General features: G+C 35.7%; 2 protein-coding genes and 1 long non-coding RNA gene across 3 annotated transcripts; 2 read left to right on the top strand and 1 right to left on the bottom strand.

Moving 5' to 3' along the window:
- Positions 1 to 702: 702 nt before the first annotated feature.
- On the top strand, positions 703 to 6,555 carry LOC136819418 (matrix metalloproteinase-14-like). Its single transcript, XM_067075641.1, has 10 exons — positions 703 to 1,069; positions 1,383 to 1,504; positions 2,457 to 2,610; positions 3,005 to 3,266; positions 3,867 to 4,100; positions 4,601 to 4,714; positions 4,854 to 5,106; positions 5,483 to 5,628; positions 5,870 to 6,022; positions 6,275 to 6,555. Exons 1-10 carry the CDS (start codon positions 953 to 955, stop codon positions 6,481 to 6,483), a joined length of 1,764 nt encoding a protein of 587 aa, XP_066931742.1. The 5' UTR covers positions 703 to 952; the 3' UTR covers positions 6,484 to 6,555.
- Positions 6,556 to 7,603: 1,048 nt separating this feature from the next.
- On the bottom strand, positions 7,604 to 8,646 carry LOC136819417 (uncharacterized). The gene is made up of 2 exons (XR_010848439.1): positions 8,494 to 8,646; positions 7,604 to 8,364 (listed from the first exon to the last, which is right to left on the bottom strand). It is a non-coding gene; the product is annotated as an uncharacterized lncRNA (long non-coding RNA).
- A 9,037-nt stretch (positions 8,647 to 17,683) lies between these two features.
- On the top strand, positions 17,684 to 18,846 carry LOC136819436 (uncharacterized). Its single transcript, XM_067075659.1, has one exon. It carries the CDS (start codon positions 17,759 to 17,761, stop codon positions 18,638 to 18,640), a length of 882 nt encoding a protein of 293 aa, XP_066931760.1. The 5' UTR covers positions 17,684 to 17,758; the 3' UTR covers positions 18,641 to 18,846.
- The last annotated feature ends 375 nt before the right edge of the window (positions 18,847 to 19,221 follow it).

Genomic DNA, 19,221 nt, shown 5'->3' with positions numbered 1-19,221 from the left:
TTTATCAAGCATTTTGGGCTTTTCTGACAGGTGAATTACGTAATCATTTTTCTTCCTCGTAGTTTGGTTCATTATGGAAACGTACCTTTCTAGATAAAATAATATCATACGCGGTAGAAAAGACACTCCTTCCTCCTAATGGAGCCCAATGGGCTAATATGGCTAAGGAGGGTTGCATATTTTTTAAATGAATTTTCTTTTGCAGATATGAGTGTCCAATATGACGATTTGTTAGCTTATTTTGGAGGCGATCCACAAAATTCTTCAACTTATCATTTTCCTGGTTTGCACCCAAATGGCGCTCAGTGGATTGTTGACAATTGAAAGGTAGGGATTGTTTACTGTATTCTCTTTTTACTTTATATTCAGTCAGCCTAATTTAATTTAGGTTATTGCTTTTTAGTATAAATCAACTATCCTCATACATCCTACAATACTTGTCTCTTTTGACTAAAAAGCCACCAAACCCCCAAAGTAAAAACTGTAAAAAAAGAGAGGCAACCTTATATTAGTATTTCATCATTGCATCCTTTTACTGAAATCTGTGAATACCTTCTATAGGGAAAGATTAAAGTATGATAACCGCATTCATTCACCGTTCAACATACCTTCAATAATTAGGTGTTCATTAAAGTAATCAATTCGGCGATCATTAATTGATATAATAGACATTGGTTTTTAATACAGAGCGTTTTATGAAATACTTAAAAAGGAAAGTTCAAAATATGGGGTATTAATCCTGTATATTACCGTAAAGGTAGATGACCCTCCCATCTCGGTAAGGCACTTTCTGCTTCTTAACAAAAACGCCTCCATAAGAAGAATTTTTTGTGAAACGAGTGGTATTACAGACAGATGACGATGTATATTTATCAATGTCAGCAACTTTGATTAGATTCGCGCTTAGATTACAAGAAGCAAGAATCGACATACGGTTTGTGCTTGATTTACAATGAGGAGATTTTTGAATGTTCTGTTGGTAACAATTTTTTACTGTTTGGTGTTATTTTTGAAATGTTTTGAAAGTTTGCCAGTGACAAATCAAGTTGTGTTGGATCATCATTCGTTGGTAAGGTTGGACTACGTTTTTTAAGTGTGCCAAACTAAGTGTTTTAGTTATTTTGCAAGGTTTGAGATGTTTAAAGGGCCGTCCATATTGTGCATATGTAGTTAGGGGGGAGAAGTCAAGAGGGTTTACCAAAAGCGTACAACTATTGTTTAATTGACGGCATTTCTATAGTTCTCCGTGTGTACAAGGGGGAGAGGGTGTCAAATATTTGGATGACCCTCAGGGTGATGTCACTTTTCGAGGGACATTTTATAATTGCTAAAAATGAAATTCCATTTTTGTTTTTCGTTCATTTACTACCTCTCTTTTTCAGGTGCGATTGAAACAATGGGGTTACATCAGTTCTGATGATTCAGAAGTGAAAAGTAATACCAACCCTATCCAGCAACTGAGACTCACTCATAAATTGGTTGACGCGTTAAAAACTTTCCAAAGGTATTTTCAAAATTCATTTTGTATTTTATTTTCGGATATTCCACAGCTGTTACAAAAAAAATATTACATCATTGAAACACCTGTCTCTCTAAACGATGGTCGGTAGCAGGTAGAGAATAAAGAAGCTTCTTCCAAACTAATGTGGTCGAATAAAAATCCACTTCTGAAAATCAACTATCCCTGGACTAGGGAATCAATTATTTTTTCCTGTGAAGCACAAATGAAAAAGGAAAATACGTAATACTTAAGGCAAAAAATTTAAAGTTTTATTGATATATGATATATATATCTATTTTTTCAATGAGTCAATATGATGGGATATTATTTTTTTAACTTCCTACTTCTCACGAACGAACTTATCAAAATCAGGTGATTTACTAATCAATGAGATAATTGGGCAGTATCAGCGATTTCGATAGATTCCCTGTTGTGGTGTAAAGGATTATAGAGTAATTAGTTTCGGTTGAAATGAATAGGAGACTAAATTGATCAAGCTATTTTAAGATTAAGATTAAAAATTTTTGATGCTTCAGCAAGTCGGACATTAATCGTTCTGATGAAAAATATACAACAGTTTTAAGCTCTACAACAAATTCTACGACAGTTTTATGCGTTGTGTCAAACTCACTCAAACATCCGACACAAGTGACCCTTTTAACACCTAATCGCAATATTTTTGAAATTCCAGTCATAAAAAGAATGACTTCCATCCTGGTTTATATCTAGTTCCTCCACCTTGTTCAAAAAGCCAATCGGCTTATCCAAGAAGTTTTAGTGATGCTTCATTTAATTTTTTTACCTAACAGCTTCCTTCTCGACATCTCTCTTTTTTAGAAAGTCTGATACCTCTGGCGATAAAACGCAAAATTCTACATGCCGGGCGACAATATCTGCGTTTGTGTTTGCTGTGTCCATAAGAAAAACAATCCGTCATCCCTCTCTTTTTGTTTAGGTTCGCTTATTTGGAGCCAACCGGTCGTTTGGATAATGCAACCCGAGAAAAGATGGCTGCACCGAGATGCGGAATGCCTGATGTCATCCCCGCAGAAATTAAAAACCGTATTAAAAAACGATTCGCTGCGCAAGGCTCCAAATGGCAAAACAGGGTAAGTGCGATAATAATAATACCAAGTTTACTTTCATTTTAGTAAGCGTTGCATATTCTGATTTGTAAGTCTTCTGCACAATCATCTACTAAAGTCTGACTCATAATCCGCAGCGGAAACAAAAAGGCTGTAACTTTTGATAGAATTCGAATTAGATGGCGGTTTTGTGTTCGTTAAAAAGATATTCCGGAGTGGAATATCATGTAAAAGAAAAACAATCCAAAAAGAATTGAAAATGAGGATGGGAAAATGAAGAAAATCAACTACTTGTAAAATTGCGCTATGATCTTATAATTATTTTTAGACAGACTTTTAAGAGGATTCTGAATTTGCATGTAATGAATTGAATCGAGAGGAGTGAACAATAAATTTCTTTACTGTGGTCTGTCACTAGGTGGTCACGTGGCAACTGGAGAACACAAATAACGACGGATTAACGGTGGCACAAGTTCGTGAATACATGACAAGATCACTCAAAAAGTGGTCTGACGCTGCAAACATCGACTTCAGAGAAATCCCTCCGACTCCAGCAGGCCCGCAAGCACCGGCCTCTCAGATCCGAGTACAGTTTGGTCAAGGGAACCATGGTGATCAGTTTCCTTTCGATGGGCCTTCAGGGACACTGGCTCATGCTTTCTTCCCTCTCAGCAATGTTGGTAAGAACTTCTGCTTTTCAATATCTTTCAATTTCAATTTTCGCACAAAATCAGAATGATTCATAAATATACTCTTTATCCCATGGCCAGAGAAAGAAACATAAAAGCGATTTATTTGAGCACAACTTGACTTTACAAACAATCTAAAGCTAAATTTCAGAAATCTTCTTCTGAATCTGAAGGCAATGACCTGATTCCTATTTCTTCGATCTGTGAATTCTCACGTGATATGCCTATAGTCTCTACTGGTCTGGTAATTCTTATCTACCTGATGTATAAATGGCAACGTCAATATATCACATGAGATATAGAAAACACGATGGTAGATTATATACCTGATAGGTCTTTTCATAAATTACTTTTGAGTGCAACGACTGCCTCGTTTTTAAACCATCACCAAGTTGATTAAATTCCTTGAGTCTCCAGTTTTGATTACTTTCTTGACTTTCAATTACCCTTGCAATATTATGAAAGCGAGGTAAGCGATACTCGTGACGTAATTTATGAAAACGTCTATTGCGATATTACCGCAATTGATGGTTACCTTTTACTATTTCTTAAAATCGTTTTCTTCATATATACTAAAAATACGTTTTGCAGGTTTATCAGGGGACATCCACTTCGATGATGCTGAGCGTTACACCATCCTTGATCCACCACGTAGTAGTGGCCTCATCAAATTCTACTGGGTAGCGGTGCACGAGTTGGGACATTCCCTCGGGTTATCACACTCTGAGTTGTTTGGTGCGATCATGTATCCTTTTTACACGCACTTCCCTGGATTGGAATTCAACCTGACGCAAGATGATATTCTCGGCATACAATCCATTTATGGTAAGAGAACCGATCTAGGTGTTCAGTTCATTTAAATTTCCTCTGTTAACAAGTCATAGTTCAGGACCGTCGCATGTTTAGCCCATAAAGGTCAGTAGTAGTGAATCTTGCTAGTAGAAAGAATAAAATTCAGTGTAAACACATTCTTTTCGTGAGATTTCTATCCAGGAATTTTATTTCCAGAAACTTTTTTACGATTAATAATCAAGTTTGACGATTGAAATTTAAGTAGATGACGACACAGCGTAGGAAAGAAAAACTCTCTATCAATTTACCTCTTTATGTTAGAAGCGGTAGGGATGATGCATAGGAGAGCTGTTTTGCATAAGCCAAAACACCAGTCACTTTACTTTTCCCGCTTTTTTTCTTTACATAGGCGAGAAATCAGGGGCGTTCGGTCCTTCTGCTCCACCCTCTCCTTTCACCACCCTGGGGTTTGTTTTGGTTGGCAGTCTGATACATTGGTTGTTGATGTTGTAAAGCATTCATCTCCTTCGTAGGTGCAAGAACAGCCACCAGTAGCTCCTCGACCACCACAACAACCACAACGACAACGACAGAAAAAGAAGCCACTGCACGCCCAACACAACAAACGCCCTCCCCTCAAACACAAGGTAAATGTCTCTAAATTCTTGCAAACCTTGCCAAGAGCCAATAAATACAAATATAACTTGTGATTGAAATACATCGGAACAAAATTGGTAAAATTGGGACAACCCTTTATCGCGTTTATTTTTTCCTCGTCTTCTCCAGCTACTACAACGACCACCACCACCACCACAACAACAACGACCACTCAAGCCCCAACGACATGCATCAAAAGAGCAACTGCAATCACTCTCTATAACGGCGTGGACCCTTTCATTTTCAACGACCGTTTGTTGTACATCAGTAATTCAACAGGGTACGTGCGCCCACAGTTTGACGGATCATTCACAAAGAAAGTGGACGCCGTTCACGGGAAAGTCGGGAACGCAAATCACGTGGTCTTCATGCACGACACGACGTACGTATTTATTACACACGCCCTTCTCTTTATTCTCCTGTTTATTTGAACCCCACGTATTCGAAATTTTTGGCTAAAATTCAGTTGGTTTCCCCTCAAACTTTTAAATACTCAATTACTTTTAATTCAGCTGTAAACCCTCGGTTATTTAAACTTCAGTTATTCGAAACTTCAAAACTCTTGGTTTAGAGCTAATTTTCCCTCAAATACTCGAAGTTTATTTATAAACTTTATAGTAAAGATTAAACCCTTTTAGGACACACACAACTTCTTCGTATTTATTATTGAATATGGAGCTTACCAATCAAAAACATCTACGGAGACAGATCGGTTCAAAGTCTTTGTGTTTAAAAAAATGTGATTTTTCCCTCTTTAGATTCACTGTATACGACCGGCGTACAAACGGGATCGTTTATCCGGAACGAAAGATTTCCGATGGTTATCAGGGTTTACCAGACGGTTTTGAGATTCCAGACACAGCTTTCATTTACCCTAGCAACAATAAATTGTATATGTTTAAAGGTAAAAATTTTTATTAAATCCATGCCTATATTTTACTTTTATTCTATGACACATAGAAAGCAGATACGCTTTGCAAAATAGCGCGGTTCCTTTGTATCGATGAGGCGTCTTCAAAAACTGACCTGCTGATAGAGAGTCCATGAAATGACTTTTTTGAAACCTAAAATCAAGCAGGTTGTTTTTTCACTAAATTACAACATACCCTCCTTCCACTTACAACAAACATCTCCTCATTTTCCAGGAGACAAATATTGGAGGTTCACCGAGAACAAAGCTTTAGACTACGAGCTTGATTTCGACTATCCGAAGAAAATACACATCCACTGGCCAGGTGTTCCTGATGACCTGGATGCTGCTTTCGTTTACACCAATAAAGACATCTACTTCCTGAAAGGTGAGTCAAATATGGTGGTAAAGCTTGGGACGGAACTGAAGGCTGGTTAGGATGTCCAGACATCACGGTGATCAGTATTCGCTCCGGTATAGTTTTCGTTACGGAAAGGAAATGTTCATATTCGTTTCGGAACAATAAAACGGAGTAGTATAGTTCCGATGCAAATATTTTCTTCAAGAAATTAGCAGTGTTGAAATGAATGATTTCTACACAAAAGCGTATTATGTTCTTTCGATCTTTGTTTTTCCTTAGGAGAAGAGTACTATCGATTCGATACGAAACGGATTGAAACTCGATCTGGTTATCCTCGCCAAAACGAACTTGGCTTCTTAAGATGTGAAACGTCGATTCAAAACGCGAACGCTGTGCTACAAAACCTAAATTTCTATTCGTCGGCATTTCTCACAAAAAGTAACATTTTATTTTTAATCTTTGCACTTTTTGTTCCTTATCTCTTGTAATAAATATTAAATTTTAAATTATCAAATTATTATTTTATTAACTAAAGTAAAGTAATAACTACTTAAATAATCACAAAGAATATGAATATCAGTTGTTGAAACTACAATAGAATGGTAGATCCTTTGCTTTTAAGGGTAGAGTGTTTTACCTAAATTTAGTTCACAGCTGAACATTCATTGGGGATTCCCAAAATTTCAGTAAGCAGTGGAGCAAGAAATTCATACTTTTCCTCACCTTGTTCTATTCTTGAAATTTTAGGGTATTTTTCTCAAAGCGTGCTGTGATCATGGAGGTATAAAGAAAGACAGGAGAAGTATGCTATTGTAACCAAGCTCGCCCTACGATTAAAAAAGTTACGATGTATGCATGCTCATAATCTCATATATCGTGCATTTTTAATGAGCTCTTTTATCCATAGGTTAAATCTTATTGGCTCATTTAAGCTTTAGAAATTAGATGAGACGAGATTCATTGTTTCTGACATCAGTGTAAGAAAATATTTGGACTAAAAAAAGGCCTGTAAACTTGGCAATCCTTCATCAAATGATAAGATTTTTCGATCAATGTTTTCTTTCAGGTGAACTCTATTGCTTGATACTTTCCTCCAAAATTCTCCAGCGACTTTATGTCTACAAATTGAGTCTGAAATCGTGTGTGCTTATAAAGAACTTTTCATTTTCTGGCTTGAGAAAATATCTTTTCAAAACAAAATTGAACGGATAGCGAAATGGAACATAAATTTGTTTCGTGGACGAAGTTTTATCTAATTTTCGTATATTAAAAGGCTAGAATCTTCAATACTGATTATTAGAATGTTCAGAGCAAACTTGAGTTCTACTAAAAAGTCTTATTTCATCGGGCGAGCTTAGAATTTCTTTTGATACATTTTATAAAAGAAATCAAAAGACTTTAACCTTTCCAGCGCGCAACTTTTTAAATTTTCACGCTGTCAGCGCGCAACATTTTTTCAGAAAATAGACATGTTCAGTTATTTGATCATAACTCAAGAACTAGGAATCTTTAGAAAAAAAGTAAAGTATCCCTGAAAAGCTACTTAAATTCTACAACTTTTAGACCAAGTACCAATCAAAATAAAATATTCCAACAAAAATGGTAGCATCACGTAAACCACAGTTTTTTTTCACGTTTTGCGGTAATGTCACTTTTTTTGCATTTTTCACTTCTAGAGCAAAAAAAAGTGGGGGGAAGTTAATTAAAAAATCTGTCTTTGGCTATTTATCAATCTATACATCATTTTGAAGTAATATACCAAAAATCAGCATCTAGAAAAATCTGTATGTGTCACACCAGCCTCCCAAATATCGGTCACTTTTGCCAAAAATCACGATGTTCGGCTAAAAAAATCCAATATATACAATTTTGAAGTATTTTGATGATAATGTGTTTCCAGAAGCAGCTACAACATCAAAAATGGTGTAAAAGTATTCCCCAACTATCTAAACAACACTTTCAGTCAGTATTCTTAGCTCCTGAAGCTTTTGAAGGCTATCGGCTACCGTGAAACTAGATGGCATAGTCGGCGACAGTTGCAAAGTTTCCAAAAACCGTAAGCCTTTTGAGGCAAACTCATTGCTATCAAATCTGGTCTCTTTTGCCCATAAGGAATTCTAAATGTCATCATAATAATTCCATGTGGCTGTTATGTGGTTCCTGCCATCATTTTGATCCATATAAGCTGTAATCAGGACATCGTTATGAGCCAAGAATTTCGGGGATCGATCAACCGTTGCTGGTGGAGCGGAAGAAGTAGTGCAATTCAACATAAATCCAGGCTTTTCAAATTCTTTGGTGCTCCTTTGAAATAAATGAGGTGTAGAAAACACTTTTGCATTGAATTTGTCCACTTTCCATGCTCCAACCTGAATAAAAAGTAAAAAGTACTGTAAGTTTGGGTCGACTCTGATGGTTTGTCGAGAAAAGTGGTCAAAATGACAAATAAATGGAATTTTTATGCTAAAAACAAAACACAAAATATAAGATATACTTACTGGATGTTTTGCCATTATAAAAAAAATGTTTCCATGAAGAAAAGTGGCCTAAACCAGTCAAAAAATCCAAGAACTTTAGCAGTAAGTTTGAAAAACCCATTTCTTGGTCGCCATCTTGATTCAGTGTTTTTCTCTACCTTTTCTCCGAAATCTGCTGCCTCGCCACGTGATCAAAACATTACATCACCATATATCAAAAGAAAGCTTAGAACCTCTACTTTCCGTTTCTCTTTACTTCTACGGCTAGCAAAGAAGCCAATGGGAGAAATATAGCTTAGAAGATCACTATGTCAAAAAAACGAATATACTCGTCTGCCGGAACGTATGCTCGACGAGTATACTCGTCCGCCGGGCTGAAAAGGTTAACGACCAATTACCGACACATTCAACTCCTGTTTTCTTTATACCTCTATGCTGTGATACAGACGTGTGATGAGTCCTTTCAAACAGACAATGACTGCCTATATTTTAGATACATTTTTTTGCCATGGAAATTCATATGGTATACCCAAACAATAAGATTCAACGATTCTCTGAAAGGTTATTTATTTCCCATCCAGAAGTTCTAGATCTAGCTAACCTGAGATCAGATTGTGAATATTTTCTGCACACCACGCTGAAGCTGTAAAGGGATGTGTGAAAACAAACAATCTAACGAATATGCAATCTCGAAATCGTAAGGACAGCGTTCGTCTAAAAGGACTAGGAACGACAACAAAGTTGCGTGATCGTGTTTATACATAGGGCGCCGTATCAGTTTTTAACTTTCCGGCGTACAACAAGATTCTTTTTGTAGAATTTTCCTCAGATGTATAATTTTAACGCGCCTTCAGAGGTTTACCGTGCGCGTAAGAAAATTTTTTCTGAAGAATCTGTTTTTCAGCCATTTTTAATATCGAAATTGCAAATCTTAAGAAAATCAAAAAATATGCTAACTTATTTATTTGACTAAATTATTTGCTATTTTGAATAAAAAAGAACACATAAATCGGCTATAGTAGACCAGTCTTCTTCTGTGAAATCCATCCCTTCAAATGAAAGATGTTGGCCATAACAGTGAATTCGTTGAGCTGTGAACTACATGTTCTCTTACTGGGCCAAATTACTTTAAATAAAAATGTGAAGACGAAAAATATAAATTTTTGCATTTTTTGACGTTTTGATGACTTCTTTTTATCATGATCACAATACTATATGAAAAAAAAATTCCACAAAGTTGAAACTGGCACAAATTTATGATAAATCACAGCAATAATTATAGGTAAATAAACACTTCACATAGAACAATACAAAAAGAAAAACTAGAAAAGCTCAAGGGGATACGCAACTTTTTCATTCAAGTCCGGTCGTAAACTTTTAAACTTTCTATTACTATTAGCGTAAATTTTTAAATTAACAAGAGAGGCATGCCCAGTTAACAATAGATGCTCCACAACAGCTGACTGCTACGAAGGGTATTCTTTGTACCTCGTTTCTGTTCTTTCCCATATAAAAAGAATCGGAATTTGTGCACTCCGTTGCGTACACCACATGTGATTTTCACCTTAAAGGTATTCTATTTTTGAACATAAACAAATTTGTTCTGGTTCCAACTCACCATTCCGTGCAATTCATTATTGCATTATTGCAAACAAAGTGATCACTGAAATCTACCGTACATCCGCTGACCAGATACGCAAAAGTTCGAAACATTCACCGTCTCATCAGGTGCAGCTCCCTTGAAGAAAAGTAGAAAATCAAATAATTTCAAAAAAACCCTCTGCTCAACTCATAGATACAGCACCTAACCACGAGAATGTAGGTGAAATTTGAATCAGACCTGAAAGATGTAGATTTGCATATTAAAAAACATTGAACGTTTCCAACGAAATCTTGAACTCCCGAAATCCTTTCCCAGGGGTTAGTTTCATTACTTTTGATAGATAGGCTAATTGTTTTGGTCCTTGAAGTTGACTCCCTTTTTCGTTATAACCCCCAGAATGTAGGTTTGGTTTTATGGCTTTAAATTTAGTATTAGTAAAATGTTTATATTTTTTAAATTGGATTAATTATAACAGCAAATTTTAGAAATATTATATACCAAAACAATATTCTAAAGACTATTTTGTTATTCTGGAAATTGGATTTTTTCACATTTTAACCCCCAGAATGTAGGTGAAAAGATTCGGTTGTTGAGAGCGGAATTCCAGTATTCATCGGAAGTTATTGTTCTCTAAGTGAAATTCATACTTTAGAAATATACTCTGACAAAAAATTAACAAAGATATTAATTTTATCGTGCTACAACATGATGATGAGTAAAAAAAAGGACGAAAAAAGAGACTAGACAGTTGTTTTTATTTTGTAGGTTGAAAATTTTGTGTTAAAATATGTGAATAATGTAACAACACCCCTGCCTCACAGCCCCGGTGGAACTTTTTCTCATATCGGGTCCAAAAATTTCTACTAAAGTCCCAATGGAAAACTAACCCCAAAGGTAGGTCAAACATTTTCGTCAAAATATCTAACTTAGAAAAATAAATATTGAAATGGACTATTTTCCCCATTTCCTTAGTTCATTAGGAATAAGAAAATACCCTATCATCATAACTTAATTCCAAGAGATTTCGATCAACTTCGATTCAGACTTCGCTAGAAAAAATTTATTCAAGTTAAAATTTTATGTCTAGAAATATTAAGTAATATGTAAAAGTATGCTCTGAAACAACTTTGCATGAAGTCGAACTATCGTTAAGGCTACAATGCTAAAAAATAAGAAACCTAAATTCTCGGGGTTTACTACATTCTCGGGGTCCGGTGCTTTGGAACCTATGTACTCATCAGTTAGTGAATGAGTTGCAGTAACTACATTGTTCTTTGTATCAGACAATGGTCCGTGAATTAGACAATAACAAAATTACTTATTTCACGTCGTCATGTCAACAAGAAAAGGCGCTTGAGAATTAACTTTCTTTCATGAAATTTTTGCAAACGTCGCGTTCGAAGATAGGCATGGTGTATTATTGGAGGGTATCACTCATTCGACGAATCTGTCTAAATCCCCATCCTAGAGAAAAAGAGTGATTAGAAATTCAGCTGTTTCTCTCTTTAATTCGATCTTAATGGGACTAAGACCTTTTATTTGAATTCAAGATTTCGGCATATTAACATTACCTTAATTCCTCTTTATTTTGGGCTTAGTTCCTGCCAAAATAAGTTCCCTTAAGGTATCTTCTTATAATAATTTGCAGACACCTGCTGACTGTCATGGTTGTTACTTTGCTTTTCTTATATAAATACATGCTTTCTTTGTTTCCTTTTTAGACTCCTCCGCCTAAGAATGTGGAAAGTGAATCTGCTTATGATATTAGTTGTAAGTTGTTCTGCAATTGTCACAACTACTCTCTTTTAAACTGTTAAATCAATAGAATGGGTCTTGTAACTGCTTGTAATAAATTTAGTATCAAAAACAAGTATTTTTTTGTTGTGCCAACATTTTATTTCATATTTAATTTTTTCACTGCTTTTTTTAGTTACACAAACACAGAAGAGATCAGGCAAACCCAAGGAAGTGCCTTTAAAAGGTGCGTTATTCTTCTAATTTTCTACTGTGTGAAAAACGTTTTGCAGTCCAATATTATGGAATACATGTAATAAAGTAGAATTTTTACCGATTGTTTTTTTTTTCAATGTTTTAATTCATTCTTTTTCTTGATTTTAGATTTAAGTGAAAAAGACCTAGATGGGGTGGCAAGAATTTACTGTCAAGTAAGCAAACTGAAGCGTTCAGTCATAAACCAAGCGGCGTTTGATTTGGACATAAGACTGAACCCGACCCTAAAGGATAAAGCTGCAGTGCAAGAATTTGCCAAGGCAGTTATAGACAAGCGCTTGGCTGCGGTCATCGACACACCAGTCGATGACAAAGACAATGTTATTGTGTTTGTGGATTGGAAAGGGCAGAAGACTAACTAATTTAGAAAATAATTGTAAATAATCTTTTATGTACTCTCTTTGTTTAAACTTTTCGTGTCTTTGAACCATTTTAAATTTTACAACATTCCTTCGCATTTTTCTCGTATATTCATTAGTCTAATTTCGTTGCAATTTAAATGATAGATGTGTACAACATTATCTCTTTATGAATCGTCAAGCTTTGTTATGTAAGTATTGTGTTGTGTTGTAATTATTTAGTTATATTTCTACGCCACATTGTATGTTATTAATCAAGATTTATTATTTTTGCTAACTAATCTGATAAGATTTTTTTATTCATGCTTGTGTTACATATACCTTTTTAATTCTAATTGAAGCTAATATTTATAAATTTCTACGCCACATTCATTGTATGTTATTAATCAAGATTTATTATTTTTGCTAACTAATCTGATAAGATTTTTTTTATTCATGCTTGTGTTACATATACCTTTTTAATTCTAATTGAAGCTAATATTTATAAATTTCTACACCACATTGTATGTTATTAATCAAGATGTATTATTTTTGCTAACTAATCTGATAAGATTTTTTATTTATGCTAATGTTACATAACTTTTTAATTCTAATTGAAAATAATATTTCTAAATTAAATACAACGTTGAAAATTTAATGAGTAGATTTTTCCGATCTACCTTATTTTTAGCCATTTCTTAATTAAATGAATTTAGCTTAATTTCCAATCATATCAATTTTCTTTATAAAGGTCATCATCGACTTTACGATAGCTGCAAATTTTTCAAATTTCCAACCTTGATGGGTCAGAGCATTTTCTATTTAAATCGACTATCTATTTTCCGACCCGCATTTTCAAAACCTTACGTTGGAAATCACTGTTTTCTTACCGGAATTTGACAATTTCGCAACTTGGAAAATGTGTGATACCCAAACTTCCGACCTTGCGTTTCGGGCTTTTTCCAATATAATTATTCAAAATATTTTTGACAATGTCTGGGATATCAACTTTTTCCGACCCGCATTTTCAAATCCTTACGTTGGAAATCACTGTTTTCTTACCGGAATTTGACAATTTCGTAACTTGGAAAATGTGTGATATCCAAACTTCCGACCTTGCGTTTCGGGCTTTTTCCAATATGAATATTCAGAATAATATTGACAATGTCTGGAATATCCACTTTTTCCAACCCGCATTTTCAAAAACCTTACATTGGAAATCACGGTTTTCTTGCCGGGTTTTGACGAAATACAACCTTTGAATTTTCTAGTAATTTGTTTTCCGAGTCGGAATTAGAAGATTTCGCACCTTGGAAACTAAAAATTTTCCAACACGGAATTTAGCTTGGTGGGTGTTTCACGATCCCATGGCATTTTCCGGGTCGGAAAGTTACAAATATCCGGGGCGGAAAAATAAAAAGTTCCAACCTTGGGATAAGATCATTTTTTTCTGTGGAAGTAGTAAAGAAATTCGAATCATGGAGGCGTTTCGCACTACTCTCCAGCTAAGGCGACGAATTGTCTTACATCGAATTGTAGAGGTTCGAATTAGAGAGAGTTGACTGTAAGAAAATGACTTTAGTGGATGAATACAGTGTTGAAATACATCTATTAAATGGGAATGACTATCTTACCTGAAACAACGCTATTCGTTCCGTGCTTCTGATAGTGGAAGGCTGATTGCTAACACGCCAGGGGTCTTCTGAAAATCGATAGGTTTGGACAACCGAAGAAGGGCGACGTCGTTGTCTTTCGTAGCTTGATCGAACAAAAGGTAACTAACTTACAAAGGGTAAGGCAATAACTTGTGCGACGTCATATATTGCTTGTCTATTTTCGGTCGTGTTTTCCAAGCCTGGAGAAAGAAATCACCAAAAAGTTATTTCGAACACTAGAAAAAGGTGAGGGGCTTCACACTCTTTCCTATATACATAACGTTTATAAGCATACCGAGGCTCAAATTTGCGAAAAATTGGCATATGTAATGCTAAAGTATACTTCTATCCTCTTTTGGCAGATGAGATGGAGTTTTTATAAGGCTTTAATAATTGGTAAATTTCTTGGAAAGTGGACACGTTTCTCTCCCTCCAATGATACCTTAAGTGAAGCACACTGCTATTAAATTAGCAGATAGAAAACTTCGATGAAATCAATAGGGTTGACTTATTTCGGTAACACTACTCTCGGGTAGTAGGGGGCCTATCCTGGGGTTCCGTGACATCTTTTGTACGACCTTATAATTTTTAGTGTATTCCAAAGAACAGTATATTACAAAATATTTTGAGAGGCTGGACGCGGATTAGGCCCGGGAAAACTTTTTATGACCAAAATAGTGAGGCCATAGGCAAAACTGCAGGGGAAAATAAGGGGTAGAGAAATAGCTGATTCTCAAAAGTCAAAATAAACGAAAATGATTGGTACCATCTGATAGAGCATGAAATTCTGAGCAAAAAATGTATTACAACAACAACTCTCTGACTAAAACACACAAAGAAATACAGCCGCTTTAAGACCAACTAACTGTCAGCTCTACTGTGATTCGACGTCAAATCTTGTGTTGATCGTTACTGACGTCGGTATGTTTCTGAACTTCAAGCGGCTGTTAAATATCTTGTAATATACAGTTTTTTTGGAATAGACTAAAAATGGCTAGGTTGTAAAAAAGATGTCACGAGACCCCATGCTTGACCCCCTTAGGGTGTCTAATAAACGCCCTCCCACCATTTTTTATTTGTTTGATTTTTTTTCCCAAACCCTCGGACCTTATTACTGTTTATTTCTAAAATTTCAACAAGTATACGTTTGCTCGAAATAGCCAGGTTTTAGTCTAAAATTACCTTATTTTGTGGGTATTTAGAGGTATCATGCCCCCTTTATGAAAATTTGTAATTTGTTTACGATTTTTCCAACCCAACCCCCCCCCCCAAAAAAAAAAAAAAATTCTGATCACCCTGTTTATCAGGCAACTGAGAGTACATTACAAGTTAAGCCTTTTTTTGTTTGAAACTTTCTTTCCCTGTTAATATTTGGTAACTGCTGAGTCTGATCTACCCAGTCCCAAAACAACACTGATATATAAATGGCTATCAGTTGATACATATTCAAGAAAAAAAGTCATTTTGGTTAAAAATGCACAAACTTACAATAAGCTGACACAGAAAGAGCGCAGAAGACGGCAACACTGCAAATCTTTGTACCCACCAGGTTTTTTGTAAAAAGCTGCTTGTATTAGATTTTACTTTGAAAAAGAAAAAGTGGGAAAATAGGTTAAGTCATCTAAATGTATGCAAAGGGAATGAAATCTATACTCTGTGTATTTTTCGGGCTAATCAGAAGTGTATTTAAGAATATTTGGCAGAGTCAAAACAACGATTATCATCTTTCTCTTTGCAACAGAAAAAGGAGAGCAAAAAACGAAACGACGTTCATCTGAGTGGACTCGAGAACTCGAAATATTGGGAATCCGAATAAAATAGCGGATATGAATAAGAATGAAGTAGAAACCTACTTTTAACATCTTTTGTTTTTAAATATGAATTCAAATTTTTTATATCCTTCTTACATCGAAAAACTACAGTCCTCTGAAAAAGAAAGTCTAAATCGTCGCCATCTTTAGCGATTTATCTCCTACTCAGACCTTGTATAAAAATATGGCCTTAAATTCTAGAATGCGTAGAATATGGTGTGTAGGTGAAGGCTTTTTAGTATGAGAAACGTTTTTGGTTTTCATTTAATATTTTCACAAGTATTTTGCTTTTTGAAAGTTAAAAGGAAAAGCAAAGGGGGTAACATCTTATGATGAGACCGGCTGGTGAAGACATGAATTTAAAACGTCCCTTTTTTCCTTAATACTCTCGAGTTGAAAGACATTTCAAAAGGATATCGAATTTCTAAATGAGTGAATATCTTGATGGAAGAATATGTGCCAGAAGGAGGATTAAAGAAAGCGAAGAAAACTGAAAAAGAAGTGCCTAAAGAAAAAGGTTTCCTTGTATCTAAGAGCCTTCTTATAGACTATCATATCAAAGTAGATAGAGCAGAGGAACCAAAATCAAAATAATTCCCTTGACACAGAATCCAATCCAAAGAACGGAACGGGAGTTTGTAAATTGTAAAAGATGTAAAACATGATTATCTTAAAAAAACGATTAAAATGCTGACCTGGAGGCTCCCATTCCATAGGCAAGAACCTTAAAGGTACTCATTGTTAAATATTTCCACTATATCTTTAACAAACGAAAGGAGGGTCTTTTATCGAAACGACTTGTCTGCAGCACTCCCTTCAGAAAATTTTATACGCCGGCGTTGATTATTTGATGAAATCTCTCTTTCTGAGAAAAACATTTTAATCATCCTAATTCAGGGCCCCTCCTTTACTTTGTGCTGGTTGTCAAATGACGCAAATAATCCCGCGTGGTCAGTGAGTAATAAGTTTTCCTGGTAATCAAAATTGAAGAGTTTAAAATTCTTGGAAAATGGAGTTGATGAAAATTTCTCCCACATAAGTTCAAAATTGCTTAGAAAAGAAAAGTTAGGTATTACTTGGAAAAGCACATAAATCAATTGATTTATCATATGGTACTCATCTTGAAACTATAAAATAAAGTTATATTATAATGCGTGAATTGGGCGTGAACAAAAATTGCGTGAATTGCGAAAAAATGTTGCGGGAATGCGTGAATTTGGGGAAAAAATTTGATTGAATTGAAGGTCCACTGGGGGAGGGGTGGCTCTTATAAATCACCCAGTGATCGCAACTAAATTTACTATTTTTCATTTATGAATGGATCTGAACCTCAAAAAGAGTAAATCACAAGGGGAAGGAGGGAAAAAGTTTTAACTTAAATTTGGCTTTAAATATAAATCGCAACCTCTATAGATATACTAAGAAACTCTTTTCGCCAGAGGATGAGCGAAGCTTACTTTAAAAAGGGTTTCTTTTAGTTTCTTTATGTGTTAAATGACATCTTTTCTCGAGCCTTAATGCCTATTGGTGAGATTTACCAAAAATGGAAGGGAAAAGCAAATGATACAAAAAGGCTCCCACCAGAAGTCCAATACTAATGGTAGCTTCCTTTAGGTTGTCTGCCATTTTGTTTTCAATTCCACGAGGTCAAAGCACACCGTATGTTTTCCAGTAAATTGATACCCCATCTTGAAAACAAAAACATGAAATGGAAATAGAGAATAAAGATCTGATGGAGTTGATGATTGAATAGAATGTTACAAGATGGCACATCATGAAAAATAATAAATTCGAAGGATTATCGGAGTTCGGAGTTATAGTCATCAACAACAAGTCAAAGTGAAGCACGGAAGGAGATACTCACAAGTGATGGAGAGAAAATTTCTTGCATGCTTGTTCTTATTAATCGTTCTGTTGAACTTGAACGATGGGAAAAATATCGCTATTCTGATTGAGCCTGATGATAACCTAGCTTCAGAGCTGGAATGGTTGGGATCGGATATGACCGATAGTCATTCGCTCAATGCTGGTGCATGGCCACGCCCTGGTGATGCCAGATCATCTCATGACGCATGGCCGAGACCTGGAAAGAGAGAATTCTACGGCAACGAAATGTTCGAGAAGAGACCATTCCCAGGGCAACAAATGCAATTTAGTTGGCCAAGACCGGGTAAAAAGGAAACTAAAGAAGACACATGGCCAAGACCCGGTAAGCGGGAAAGTTATTCAGAAGGGGATATGGACAGTCGAAGCGGTGCATTGCGTCGATCTGAGGAAAAAGAAACGAATGAAGATGAAAAACTAGAAAATGCATGGCCTAGACCGGGGAAAAGAGAATTTTACGCAAGCAGGAAGATGGACGTTCGACCACGAGGTGGACGAGACAGCAAATCTCACAAAATTTCAAAACGAAATTCAGAAGCTATTTCTTATGATGAAATTGATATGATGCTTAGAGAAGAAGCATGGCCGAGACCAGGAAAACGAGATTACCACATGTTGTCAGTGACAAGACCCCGAGGTGGAAAAGACGCCCGACCGAGGGGCGGTAAAGATTCATTACGCCCTAGAGGAGGTAAAGACGCAAAACCAAGAGGAGGGAAAGATTCAGTGAGACCTCGAGGCGGAAAAAAAGATTCTTGGCCACGACCAGGGAAAGACGCTTTTGTGAACGAAATAAATGGATCACGACCTCGTGGTGGAAAAGATGCAAGTAAATGGCCAAGACCTGGTAAAAAAGACATCAAATAACCAAGATTAGTTTCAGTTTGGTCGACTCCCGTCGCTTTTCAAAAGATTTATCAAAAGTAGTGTTTAGCAATTATAAAAAATTAGATGATATTTTTCCACATTTTTCATTCGATATATGTCGGTCAACGGTTCATTTTGAAATTTTATTTTCTGTGATTTTGTATGAACCTTTTGATTTAGATAAAGTTATGAAATAAATTGGAATTTGAAAATTAACAAATATCATCATCCATTCTTCGTTTACAAAAACTTTCAAGAATCAGTCAAGAATCTAGCCTCGAAATCCCAAGGCAAAATTCAACCTCCCTTTTGTAGGGTAGGATTTTCATAAGTAACTTTCTCAAGTAGAAATACTGGGTAGCTTTTTGTTAAAGACAAACACGCCTACTCACAGATGCCTAATAAACGCCCCCTCCTGCCCGCACGTTCAATCTTGAACGCCCTGGACCTAAGTAGGACTCCTCCCAGTTTATTAACTTTAATATTTTCAGGTGTCAAAAGAAAAGCCTTTATTTTGCTCTAAAAAGCTTTAGTTCTAGTCTATAATTACCTATCTATTGTTTTGGTTTTTAGCAGTATAA

The sequence above is a fragment of the Clytia hemisphaerica genome, unplaced genomic scaffold (assembly GCF_902728285.1).
Source record: "Clytia hemisphaerica strain Z4C2 unplaced genomic scaffold, Clytia hemisphaerica genome assembly, whole genome shotgun sequence".
In the NCBI taxonomy this organism is placed as follows: Eukaryota; Metazoa; Cnidaria; class Hydrozoa; order Leptothecata; family Clytiidae; genus Clytia; species Clytia hemisphaerica.
The sequence above is the reverse complement of the archived record's forward strand: the minus strand, read 5'-3'. Positions and strand labels throughout refer to the sequence as shown.